The sequence below is a fragment of the Schistocerca gregaria genome, chromosome 1, assembly GCF_023897955.1.
Source record: "Schistocerca gregaria isolate iqSchGreg1 chromosome 1, iqSchGreg1.2, whole genome shotgun sequence".
Taxonomy (NCBI): domain Eukaryota; kingdom Metazoa; phylum Arthropoda; class Insecta; order Orthoptera; family Acrididae; genus Schistocerca; species Schistocerca gregaria.
This window is the reverse complement of record NC_064920.1, coordinates 1160232412-1160246000: the sequence shown is the minus strand read 5'-3', so window position 1 is coordinate 1160246000 and position 13589 is coordinate 1160232412. Positions and strand designations below refer to the sequence as shown.

General features: G+C 40.2%; 1 protein-coding gene across 2 annotated transcripts in view; it reads left to right on the top strand.

Moving 5' to 3' along the window:
* LOC126284120 (uncharacterized) overlaps positions 1–13589 on the top strand; it is a 424622-nt gene that overhangs the window by 61258 nt on the left and 349775 nt on the right. The window contains exon 3 of one of the 2 annotated variants that reach the window (XM_049982851.1): positions 5336–5527. The exons of the other annotated variant lie outside the window; for it this stretch is intronic. Coding sequence (XP_049838808.1) covers positions 5336–5527 — 192 coding nt within the window. The remainder of the gene's footprint in view (positions 1–5335; positions 5528–13589) is intronic. 2 annotated transcript variants of the gene reach the window in all.

Here is a 13589-nt window from a genome sequence, read left to right as displayed (position 1 = left end):
AAAGAGAAGAACAACAAAAAGAAAAGGTTTGTATGTACAACTTTGGATGCTAAGAGGACTGAGAGACTAATAATTACTAGTTGAGTTCTGTGGATGACTATCTCATAGATAAAATCAATAGTAATTTGTCTTACCATCATCGGATGTTGAGTTCCTTTCATTGCAGCACTTTTGCATCACTAGCTCAACCATTCTAGTTCCTTGTGAAGTCATTTTTATCTAACAGAGTGCACACACTAACATTAACCTCTTCACAGTGAATACTTCACAAAACTAAACAAAAAGTGATGTGACAATGAAGGCAATGTGACTGCACTGACGATGCTTACAAAGGGCACTTACTGCTCAGTTTATCATTTTTCCACTTACTGATTCTTGCAGGGGAAATGCTATAATTTGAAACCTCATACAAAAAGTGTTTTGAGAATTGATGGACAAATGAATGACTCAGCAGCTAGACATGATGCAACATTTCCACTTGGTGTCACAAGCTTTGTTATTTAGCTGCTAGATAACATATGCTTCTCTTTCAGCACATGATAAAATAGCACACAAATGCAGCAAAATTATATTATGCAATACAAAGAGATAATGGTCTCTGCTGCATTAAAATATATTTCCAAATTTTCTTCACAAAGTAAGCAGCCAGAAGAACATAAGTGCAGATACATTTTGCTGATCCGAAAACTAAGATGCACTTTCTCAAGATAGAAGAACATAAGTGCCAATATGTCTATTTGTCTCTAAAATAAGCTCATAACTTGGAGAAATGGAGAACCTTATTCTCACAAGGAAAAGAGATAGGGATATACCGTTTTGATGCAACGGGGAGCTGATTATGGTGAGGACACATGTTGAAAAACCTAACGTCAAGTTTTGGTGATACGTTCCTCTTACTGTCCGCATATGATGTGGTCTTGTAATATTATTGTTCCATCAGTATTCCATAAGATCTCAGTTTTTCCTAGTACACTTGTGGCTGTTCCACCTGCTTTTATTTATCCCTTCATTTGTTGATTGTTGTCCTTGGGTGTCGCTGTACTGTGTTGCTATACTTGCTGAAAAATGGGGTCTGTGGGTTCCGACACTGACTACTTTAAATGATGTAGCCGACATATGCACAGTTATGTTTTATAGTGCTTTAATTTCACTGCTAACAGCCCCCTAATAATATGTAGTCATATGGCCAGTGCACTATTATTTAACCTTCGATAAGCCTCATTAATAGTTAGCAGATGGAACTCTACATACTGCTACAATAGTTTACTGTTGAACATCTTTGAGCAGTAAAAACATAACCACAAAGTCCACAGTTCTCGAAGAATAATCAGGTACATATGGAACAGTCACTGTCATTGGTTTTTACACACGGCGTAATTGTTTAACACTTATTTGACAGTTAAATTGTTGTTGTTGTTCTAATCAGCACAGGTTACTTGTCAGAAACTCGGCTGTGGACTGGCTGTCTCATGACCAAAAATTCAGTCCTTATATATCATCACAATAATAGGTGCTGAAACTACATTTTGTATGAAGTTAAATTTACAGAAATTACAATTAAACCCGGCCACAGTGGCTGGGCGGTTCTAGGCGCTTCAGTCTGGAACTGCACGACCGCTAGGGCCGCAGGTTCGAATCCTGCCTCAGGCATGGATGTGTGTGATGTCCTTAGGTTAGTTAGGTTTAAGTAGTTCTAAGTTCTAGGGGACTGATGACCTCAGCAGTTAAGTCCCATAGTGCTCAGACCAATTACAATAAAAACTTAACTCATTAAATTAACTGAAGTCATCGAAAAATTGTGTCTCTTTAACAGTTTCTTCTACTGCAAAAGTTAGGCTGAATTATTTGTTTAAATCATGAAATTAACAAATATCTTTATGCAAACAATACTTTACACAAAAATGTTAATTACCTTGGAATTAATTAAGAGCTGGTTTTGCTAACATGTTTTTGAATAGATCTACATAAATACTTTAAGATTACTAATACTTCTTCTTCCAAATGTTTAAAATTATTACAGAATTGATATGTTTATATGTCAACAATAAAATTTAAGTTACAAAACAATTACTGATTTCTCCCTGTGATGAAAGATACTAACTAGTAATAGTCTAAATAAATTAGAAACTCAACTACATACATAAAACTTAGCACAAAATTAGCTCTGGTGTTATTTACTTTAAAACTAAGGGCCAATATCTCTCTTTTATAAAAGTACAGATTATACTCACATATGTTAATGTTAATTAAGTCAAAATGATCAAAACTAATTTCAGGAGGCATATTGCAAGACAAGAGGGGAATTAAAATTATCCCAGCTTGCTTCACCACACACTGTTTGCCATTAAACTTGCAGCACTACAAAATCAATGTGCAACATAGTTAAATTGGCATAAAATGCATTATATGCTTGGATATGCAAATGATTAGCATTTCAGCACAGCTGCACAAAACAGATAGGAATAATGCCATTTACATCCTCTATGTAAGGATTAGCAACTTATGGTTTTTTCATTCAGAAATCACCTTTGAATGTTTGTTGTTTGCCAGAAGATTGTGATTTTCAAGAAAGAGAAAAGTCTACCAGCACTTGTAAAACTTCCCCAGTGGCCGGATCGTTACCTGCTCTGTGTCAGCTTGCTTGTTTCCAGCAGGACGAGTATCCACACAGGCAGTGTGGTGACATCTAGACCATACTGGACTGTCATTTGGTGACCATTGCTGTGGAATTACTTGATGCGGCAGTAGGGAAGAGGCATACTGACAATGGTTTACACAATGACAACATGGGACAGAGAAGTGGCACCACATCAGTTTTCAGACAAGTTCATGTTCTGCGTACAATATGTAACCTACCCCTCCTTCCTTTGTTGTCGCCACTGTCTACAATGCTGAAGTCTTTTATAAGATTCAAGAGGAGTAAAATTTACAATAAAATTTTTACTTATCTTTTCTCATGCAGTTCTCTCCAGTTCTTCATGTCCAGGTGTCTGATTCTTGAAGATGAAACTTTCACATTTTAGGTTCTCATGTTCCAAATAATCTAAATAAATTGAAGAATATCTGTTAAGAATTTTTTTTTCAGTTATTTATTGCATCACATTTTACTATATCACACTGTCTTTTGAATTTTCACATAACAAAGCCAAAATTACCTTGTTCATCCAAACTATAAAAGTATGTCCGATCACATCACAGGCATACTTACTACTACTCCACTCCATGGCAACAACAATGCTCCAAAGGCTCTACAACTCCTCCCGGAAAACAAACCTCTGTTAGTCCACACTACTACTTTATAAATGAATCCAGAAATAAATATAATAAACAGCACCAGACTGCACAGCCAATTATAGAAACTTTTAAGTGTGTCAAACATATTGTAATTCCAAATGTTTCTAAAAACAAAGCAATTTCGAATGTACATTCAGAGCCAGCACATATCGACTGTGACACTGAAACAAAGTAATTCCCCTTCATAGATTCTAGTTTGCAACACAACACATTGTGTATAAAATTATGTGAGACCCCCCTCAGAAAAACAGCTAAGATAATACTGACCTGTCCAAAATTCAAAAGATATTTCTGGTATCGACCACTTCTGTTGCCCACATTGTCCTGACGTTCCTTGATACAGGGGGTGTTAGAATGTTGCTGTGGCTTTCATGATCTCCAGATCTCTCACTAGTGAAAAAAATAAATCTGGCTATGAGTTTCAGAGAGACTGGCATGCTACCATTATTGCTGTTAGAGGTGGCAACTCTCTATACTAAATGTTACACCCATTATGTCCCCAAATCACCTACAAATTTAATCTTTTACTCTTTCTACTGTACTTGGTACTCACAATAAGTAAAATTTCACTATTTGCTATACTTACTGGTACTGTAGCTGTAATGGCCAGCAGTGTAGATCACCACATGCAACTCATACTTCAGTTTCATTGTGTTATGCTGACAGCAAGAGTAGGAAGTACTGGGCTATCCTGAAAGTAACATCCATTAGACTCTAAATAAAATCACAGAATAATTGAAGCAAATTTTGTCAGGACAGCCGTAAAACTACACCTCTATTTGACTTCTCTTCATGATCATCATTCTGATTTAAACCTTATCATATATCCTGACAAGCTGACTAATCCCCTCTTCATAAAATATTATTGCTAAAGATTTCAGCCAGCCATGCCAACATCTGCAAATTGTTCAACATAGTCACAGAATACAGAGCCAAGCCATTCTTTCATGTGCAACGGTGAGATGGTAATCACTAGGAGCCAAGTCTGAGCTCAAGGATGTATGTACAAAAATATCCCATTTGAAATGACTCAACAATTCTAAAAAAACACTGTTAGTCAAGAGACCACATCACTTTGAATATCTTCTCAGTTCTCTTAATATTTCACGCTAGGTCTCAAACTTGATTGTTCTTTCAAGTTCCATATAATTCATATCCAGATTCATTTAGCTCACCATAATATTTCTGGCTGACAGTTCAGCATGCTTTGGTGTCTGTCTCCCCCCCCCTCCCCAAACCCCTCCCCCCTCTCCCCTCTCCCTCTGTCTCATTGTGCTTTAGTGATGGAAACAAATCTCATCACTGGTTGTGATTCTGTTCAATGGACCTACTTCTTTGGCGTTATAAAGCAAAAGGAGATGCACAGGAGCTGTTATCCATTGAGTTTTGTGCTTCTCAGAAACTAATTTTGAAACCTAACAAGCACAGAACTTGTGGTAACCTTATTGTTTAGTTATGATCTCTTGCAAAACACTCAATAAATCTGCAGGAATGTGTCTGTCAATTGAGATATGAAACACATTTTTTTGCAGATTTCCTATACACCTTGTTGCTGACTGCAGCAGATGGGCACTTTTGTCATCAACATAAACATTCTTGATTCTACACTTAAACAAACAACACCATTGATGCACACCTTCATTCATGGTGTTTAGTAAATATGTACCAGAAATTCCAATATGAACATCAACAGCATTGAAGTTTTTTGCCACTAAAAACCATTTTACAGAATAGATCACTCATTTCACAGGGTTTTCAGTTGCAGTATTCATTTTGAATTGTTACTGTATGCAAACAAGAACCAAAGTGGCCTTCTCGCTATTACAGCTTTAAGTATGCAAGAACCAAAGTGGCTTTCTCATTATCACAGCTTTAGGTATGCTAACCTACTGCATGAGTTAGTGTAGTGACTCTTCCATTCTCCAACCACGTCCCATACTGTAAAAAAACTGAAGTTTTCTTTCTCATAGTCCTTGTATGTGGAATGATTTGTAGTTACAGCAACTATAAAATTTGTGCTAACGCAACACTGTTTTTCCAGATCAGACACTGAAGAAAAATGTTCCCAATGTTTTAATTTGTAATATGTCTACTGATGTACCTGATGATAAGAAGTTAAGCTATGAGGAGTTACTTGACCTCATCAAAAAAAAGGAAGTTACATTAATAGATGTGAGAAGTAGAGTTGAAGTGAAGTCAACTGGATTGTTACCAAAGAGTTTTCATATCCCAGGTAAGTAATTAGTTTGTTGAACAGCATGAGCAGTGCACTTGAAATAATATTCAAGATGGGGAAGCTAAGACAGGCCACCAAAAATATATCTAAAAGGAGTAAATATATTGCAATGCAGTTTTCCTTAAGCTGCAGCAGACAGTGAGGCAAATTTTCTGAGGTGAGAAAGTAATTTTTAATAGTTGCCGTATTATGATACCAGTCTGTTGTTGTAACTGTGTATTTTTTTTCTTTGGCCTTGGAAAGAGCCTTTGAAGAGGACTTCAGTTATGTAACAAGTATGGAACAAGGTAATAGCACCACAGTCCACTGTTCTGCCGTTAGAATAAGAGGTCATGCAAATATTTCCCCTACTGTACCAAATATAAGTGAACACATACCTTAGTCATGGTTGTGTGTTTAACTGTGCACTGGAGACCCATATGTACCTAGCTAATTTAAGACAGTAACTTTTTTTAATAGAAATATATTTTTTTATAGCATTAGAAAGAAGCTTGAAATAGGACTTTGATGAAATAATGTGTGGAAATTGCCCTGTGCCCTGCTATTGTAACAATCAGACACCTTGCTCATGAAGCTATTAAGCCCTTCACAATGTATGTGCCAATCAGAAAAGTGAATATAGCCTCTGGCTGTGGCAAACAGGGTCAGATTGTTAGAGCAGTGGGATGGTCATATGCAGAAAGATATCCTGATCTTGCCACGTGCTCATAAGTCTCTGCAAACTTTATTTTTAAAAAATTCGAGAAATTGAAAGAGTGAAACATAAACACACCACTGAAAAAGAACTACTATTGATATTTGAGAAAGGTTACTAACATGTTCATAGTAGTAACACATAATCCATATGTTGCTTTGGGGCACTTGAGTATGCTATTGGGATCAGCCAAACCAGTGTTCTCTGAATACTACATTCCAGTGCATTGCTTTCTTTCAATATTTTGCTCCATCAACAGCTTCAGGATATATGGAATTTCTAAGAAAGTTTTTATTTTGGATGAACTAGTGTTTATAAACTGTGCAAAAATCAGTATTTTCAATGTGCACTACTGATCTGTTAAAAATCCATTTAAGTCGTGTGAGGAGGACTACTGATATTTTTTTAAATATTGGGACTCTGATATATCAGTATTTAAAAAATATATCATTATCGGTTCTCAATATATCAACAAAAAGGCTTGAGACATTGTTGGAAAAAATATCAACATATCAGCCTTTAAAAATATCAGCTGCACATTGTAAATATACTGCCAATTTTAGAGTTGTACATTCAGGTATTGATTTATTATTAAATATTATATACATCAACAAGCTAGCAGCCTGCCTATCCCCCTTAGAGCAAGAACTTAAAAGAAAAAATTGCAAATTTGTAAGTTAATAATGGGACTTTGTGCAGATGAAAAGCTCATATTGCAATACTTTTTGGGTCGACTGTTGTGTTTTTAAATAAGAACTGTGTACACAGTGCTTTTTCCTGCAATATTTCATTCCAGTTAGGCTCACTTAACTTATTTTCTTAATTTTTCATTCACTATGTGGCACAACTTGACTAGAAGAAGGGATCGGTTGGTAGGACATGTTTTGAGGCATCAAGGGATGACAAATTTAGCATTGGAGGGCAGCGTGGAGGGTAAAAATCGTAGAGGGAGACCGAGAGATGAGTACACTAAGCAGATTCAGAAGGATGCAGGTTGCAGTAGGTACTGGGAGATGAAGCAGCTTGCACAGGATAGAGTAGCATGGAGAGCTGCATCAAACCAGTCTCAGGACTGAAGACAACAACAGCAACAACGTGTCAAAATAAATAATTTTTGACACTGATGCAGGAAAATTCTGTGGTGGACCTAAATATTGCAGTTTCTGTTGGTAGCGCTGATTATGTCAGCATTTCCTGTCGCATGTCTCCACCTGCTGCAAAGACCAGTCTTATCATTTACATTTTTGTTCATGATTTTCAGCAACTGTTTTTGACGAATGGCAAAGAAACAGAACACTAATTGTGTTAAAAATTGTTTTTAATGCAACTGATGCACTATTTCCTTACATCAAAAATTTTATTCCATTCACACAGCCAACCCTTGCCACCACCTCCCCCTCCCCTCCCCCTGCCCTCCCCACCAGTGCAATCAGACTTCTTCTTTTGTGCCACCTCCATTTTGATATCAACATAATCGATATACTGGGGAAGAAAACACCATCAAGCCCTAGTTGAGAGAAGTGGCTGTCAGTGTTCTCAAGAATTGCATTATTGGCCTCTGTTTTATTGATTGAACTCTAAACACTCATAGGTATCTGCAGTTCCTGAAGGATATGCTGCTGCAGCTTTTGTAAGAAATCCCACTCAGAGAAAAGGCATTATTATTATTATTATTTTATTTATTTATTTATTTATTGACTCTTCAATCTTCTGAATGGTTTGATGCAACCCACCATGAATTCCACTCCTGTGCCAAACTCTTCATCTCAGAGTAATAAGAACTGCAACCTTTATCCTCAATTATTTGCTGAATTTGTTCCTTTCTCTGTCTTCCACTAGAGTTTTGGCCCTTTACAGCTCCCTCTAGTACCAAGGAAGTCATTCCCTGATGTCTTAATGGATGTCCTATGATCCTGCCCCTTGTCCTTGTCAGTGTAACCATGGGTAACAGAGGGTATACTTCAGTTGGTCGATGAGAGAAGAAAGTACTAAAATGTTCAGGAACATTCAAACATACAGAAATATAAGTCACGGAGGAATGAAATAAATAGGAAGGGCAGTGAAGCTAAGATGAAATGGCTGCATGAAACATCCGAAGAAATCAAAAAGATATGATTGTATGAAGCATTGACTCAGCATATAGGAAAGTCAAAACAACCTTTGGTGAAATTAAAAGCCAGGTTGGTAACATTAAGACTGTAGCAGGAATTCCAATGTTAAATGCAGAGGAGAGAGCAGATAGGTGGAAAGAGTACATTGAAGGGGGAAGATTTGTCTGATATGATAGAAAAAGAAGTAGGAGTCGATTTAGAAGAGACAGAGAATACAGCATTAGAATCAGAATTTAAGAGAGCTTTTGAGGACTTTGATTAAATGAGGCACAATGGATAGATAACATTCCATCAGAATTTCCAAAATAATTGGGGGAAGTGGCAACAAAAAGGCTATTCATGTTGGCATGTAGAATGTATGAGTCTGGTGACCTGCTATCTGACTTACAGAAAAATATCATCCACACAATTCTGAAGACTGCAAGAGCTGAAAATTGCAAGAATTATTGCACAATCAGCTTAATAGTTCATGTAGCCAAGTTACTGACAAGAATTATACACAGAAGAATGGAAAAAAATTGAGGATTTGTTAGATGACCATCTTTTGGGCATTAGGAACAGTAAAGGCACCAGAGAAACAATTCTGACATTATGCTGATAATGGAAGCAAAACTAAAGAAAAATCAAGAAACGTTCATAGGATTCGTTAACCTGGAAAAAGAATTTGACAATGTAAAATGGAGCAAAAAGTTCAAATTTCTGAGAAAAATAGGAGTGAGGAGGAAGTTCAGGTCGATTACCCCAAACAACACCCATTTTGCAGTAGTTCATTTATTCACCTAAACACAAGCAAGGCTCACAAAGAACTGGACATGGCGGAATAGCCAAAAGACCTGGTTCAGAGTCCAAAGACAATCTTAGCTTAGTTCAAAGATGGATGCAGTGATGATGATGTCGCCTTCATCGATGCCACATAGGCCCCCCCTCCCCCCTGCAGTACGGAGTACTCTTGAGGGACCAAGGGGGGTGCGGGGGGGGGGGGGGGGGGGCACCGAAGAGCCACCTTCAAAAGTGCAGGAGTGTGCCCATTGCTGGCAGTCCTTGTTGACATTTCTCCACACAAAGTGCTCCGCTACGAGGCGGGCATACGCTCAAACACCAGGCTGGGCTAAATTATGCAATGCTCGCTGAAGCGTGGTTGGGATGAGGGGGGCGTAACATGCCCGTACTGTTGTTGCACCAGAAATGCCAGGGAAGGTGGTGCGTACGAAGTGTAGTGAAGAAGTAGAGTAGTGAAGAAGTAGAGTCTGAAATCAGGTTTTGTGTTTCCTCGTCGGTGGGTTGGAGGTCAGGCAGTTCAGAGAGGTCTAACAGCAAATGGATGGTGTCAATTTGTGAAAGGAAATCAGCAACTATACTGTCAGCACCCTTTATATGTCTGACATTGGTGGTGAACTGAGATATAAAGTCCATGTATCAGAAGCGGCGAGGAGGCGGGTCAGCTGGTGGGTTTGTAATGGCCACAGCCAGAGTTTTGTGATCCATTAAAACATAGAAAGGGTGTCCCTCGACGTCAGTCTTAAAATGCTTGATTGCTTCGTAGACCGTGAGCAACTCCCTGTCAAACGCGGAATATTTCCATTGTGCATTGGTGAGCTTACACGAGAAGGACTGCAGAGGCGAAGTTTGCCCATTGTCTTACTAAGGACAGCACTGATGGCAGTATCACTTACTTCTCTGGTGATGAAAAGTTGCACATTGGGATGAGGATGTGCGATGGTGCGGGCCTCGGCAAGACGATTTTTGAGGGCAGTGAAAGAGTCAGTCGTGGTAGGGGTCCATGGAACGGGCAGAGATCCAGAAGTGTTGGTGCCTGCCAAGGCATCTGCCAGTGGAGCCTGAATCTCCGCAGCCCGAGGTAGATGTTGGCTATAATAATTAACCGTCCCCAGAAAGTGCCGGAGCTCTTTGAATGATGAAGGTCTGGGTAGGTTTAATATTGTTTGTACTTTCTCAGGGGGCAGTAAATCCCTTCGGCAGAGACCCGAAAACCAAGAAAAGTGACAGCAGGTTGATGTAGCTGCAATTTGTCATGGTTGGCCTCGATGCCTGCTGGTGCGAGAGTGTTCATAACAGTTTGCACATGTCGAATGTTGTCCTCGACGGAGGAACTGAACACAAGAATGTCATCAAGATATGCAAAGCAGAATTTTAAGTCGAATAGCCCTTTGTTGATGAAGTGTTGCCAGGTCTGCATTGCGTTTTTCAGACCGAAGGGCATGAATCGGAACTGAAATAACCTGATCAGGGTGGTGATTGCTATCTTCTCGATGTCTTCAGGTGCTATGGGGATCTGGTGGTAGGCCCGTTTGCAATCAATGACAGAGAGTGTGGTCTCACCTGTGAGGGAACTGGTAAAGTTGGGTATGGGGTAGTTGCATAGTTTGAGGTGCTGTCCGCAAGGGGTGGGGTAGGAACCGTCAGTTCGGGAACACGTGACGCTCGTCGCGCATAGGACTTGTGTCGGGCTGAGTGTCAAACGCTGCCGTGTTAGGGGGTGTGGCCCTGCGGAACTGTCAGTGCACGTTATGGCAGTCTTGTAGCACAGTTGTGAGGGGTAGCAGGAGGTAAACACACAGAGGCTTGATTGCTGGGATTGCAAGCAGATTTGGCGCACTTACTGACCTTGCTTTGTCCTTGCTGTAGTGTCTGTAATTCCTTTGCTGCATTGGAGAGCTGTGTTTCGCGGAGCCAGAGGGAGAGCTCGTAGTTTTCCTTGCATAGGCATGTGACATGTTCAAGCTCAACAAAGCACTTGTGCGTGGTTTCTTGTAATGGAAATAAAATAGAAAGAAACTTCTACTTGGGAAAAAATACATTAAAAACAAAGATTCCGAGACTTACCGGTAGATAGGCACAATAAATAAAACACACACACACACACACACACACACACACACACACACACACACACAGAGAGAGAGAGAGAGAGAGAGAGAGAGAGAGAGAGAGAGAGAGAGAGAGAATTTCTAGCTTTCGCAACCGACGGTTGCTTCTTCAGGAAAGAGGGAAGGAGAGGGAAAGACGAAAGGATGTGGGTTTTAAGGGAGAGGGTAAGGAGTCATTCCAATCCCAGGAGCGGAAAGACTTCCCTTAGGGGGGAAAAAGCTAGAAATTCTCTCTCTCTCTCTCTCTCTCTGTGTGTGTGTGTGTGTGTGTGTGTGTGTGTGTGTGTGTGTGTGTGTGTGTGTGTTTTATTTATTGTGCCTGTCTACCGGCGCTTTCCCACTTGGTAAGTCTTGGAATCTTTGTTTTTAATGTTTCTTGTAATGGCGTAGACATGTACGGATGAGACGATCCCGGACCGATGTGTCACGGGTGGGGGGTGTGCTCAATGGAGCACAGGGGAAATGAGTCTTGGACAGATGATGAAACACGGTGTTTCTCTCTAGGTCCAGTGAAAGTTTGTGGTGTCGTAAGAAGTCAATGCCTAGTATAGGTTCGTCAATTTTGCACACTAAAAAAGTCCACTCGAGTTTGCAGCTTGCAGAGAGTGAGACGACATGTGAAGTTGAACCCGAGCATTGTAGTTTAGTTGAATTCATGGCTTGCAGTGAATTATGATGAGGGTGGATGTTCGACAATGCTAAGGACGTAGGCAGCAGCAAAACATCAGTGCCTGTGTCCACGAGGAAAAGGTATCCTGACGAATTGTCTTTAATGTAAAGTCGTCTGCAAGTATCCAGTCGTTTCCGGACAGAATGGAGCACTGGGGGGTGCCTGTCATGTTGTGCACAAGAGGCGGCACCTGGACCTAAATGCAATTGGCGTTTGGGAAGTAGCAGAGTGGTCTGCAGTTCGGGGCCACCTCACCAGTGTGTGGAAGTAACGGTACGGGTAGTGCGGTTGCATTTCCTGCGGAAAGTTTGTTGCCAGTGGCGGTGTCCGAGGTTTGGTGGCCACAGCAGGTTCAGTTGCAGGAGGGGGCATGGTTGACTCATTAAGTTTGTAATGGTTGAACACTTCATCCACAATTTTAAACCAGGTTTCTGCTCTCTCGGGATTAAACGGCAGCAGCGTCAGTAAGTGTTGTAGAATGTTTGGAATAATAGGTTGAGTTGAGTTCGTCGGGGCACTGCCTGCATCGAGCTGTTGTTGGTGTAGTATTCCAGGAGAGTGTGCCTCCAGGGGACGTGGCAATGACAGCTGTTTGGGAGGCAGCGTGAAGGTGACACGTTGTAGTTGAGCGTGATCCGTCACGACATGGAAGTCCGACACTGTTAAGACACCGTAATATGTCAGTTGTGGTTGCAGAAGCTCAACATGTTGTGGGTGTGTTCGGATTGACACATCGCGGAAGACTGGCTTGGATGAGGCACCAAAATGTGCCAAGGATGGTAGCGGAAGCTCGACTGGAGCTGGCGCGGGGGCGACAGGTGAGAAAAAGTTCAAAATTTGAGAACACATGTTAGTCCACAGGAAGCTCAGTCCACAGGAAGCTCAACGTATGGTCAGAGCTGGGGCCACCTATGTTGCAGGGAGGGCAGGAATAGGCCCCTCACTAGTCTGTCAGACCATGTAAAAACTGGTGCAGTGTTGGGAGGGGGTTACCTCTGCAGAAGCTTAGAGATGTTCTCTCTCAGTCCCATTGCCTTTGAATCCAGTTGTTGTGTAGCGCTGAAAGGGAGGAGCGCTTCATGTGTCCATATATATTCAGATTTCAGCCTCTGAATCGATATGGTATCCCATTTGTCAGTCTTGTCAATGACAAATGTGTTTCCTCTCCTAGAAATGATCCTAAAAGGCTTAGAGTATGCAGGTGATGGCCAGATGAAATCATGTTTGCATACATACAGTAATCCTTGTTCCATAGATCATGAATATGACATTTTGCAATGAAATGGGATGGGTTATTAATGACAAATTTTGTAAGTGAGTATATGTATTATGAAGGTACTGCAAATATCCCAAGTTCCTTAAATAAATGTCTGCAATGTGATCTTAGGTGGGCTCCAGCTATTATTCTGATTACACGCTTTTGTGCAATGAATACTTTCTCTCTTAATGATGAATTGCCCCAAAATATGATGCCATATGAAAGCAGTGAATGAAAATAGGCATAGTAAGCTAATTTACTGATATATTTGTCACCAACATTTGTAATAACCATAATAGTAAGTAGCTGAACTTAACCGTTTCAGCAGATCCAACAAACTAAAAGCTTTGCAGGTTATTATGACTGAAGACTTTCCATTCACCACGATTAACAATACTAAGTGGCCTGCAAGGTCATATGTGTGATCTCAATTATTGT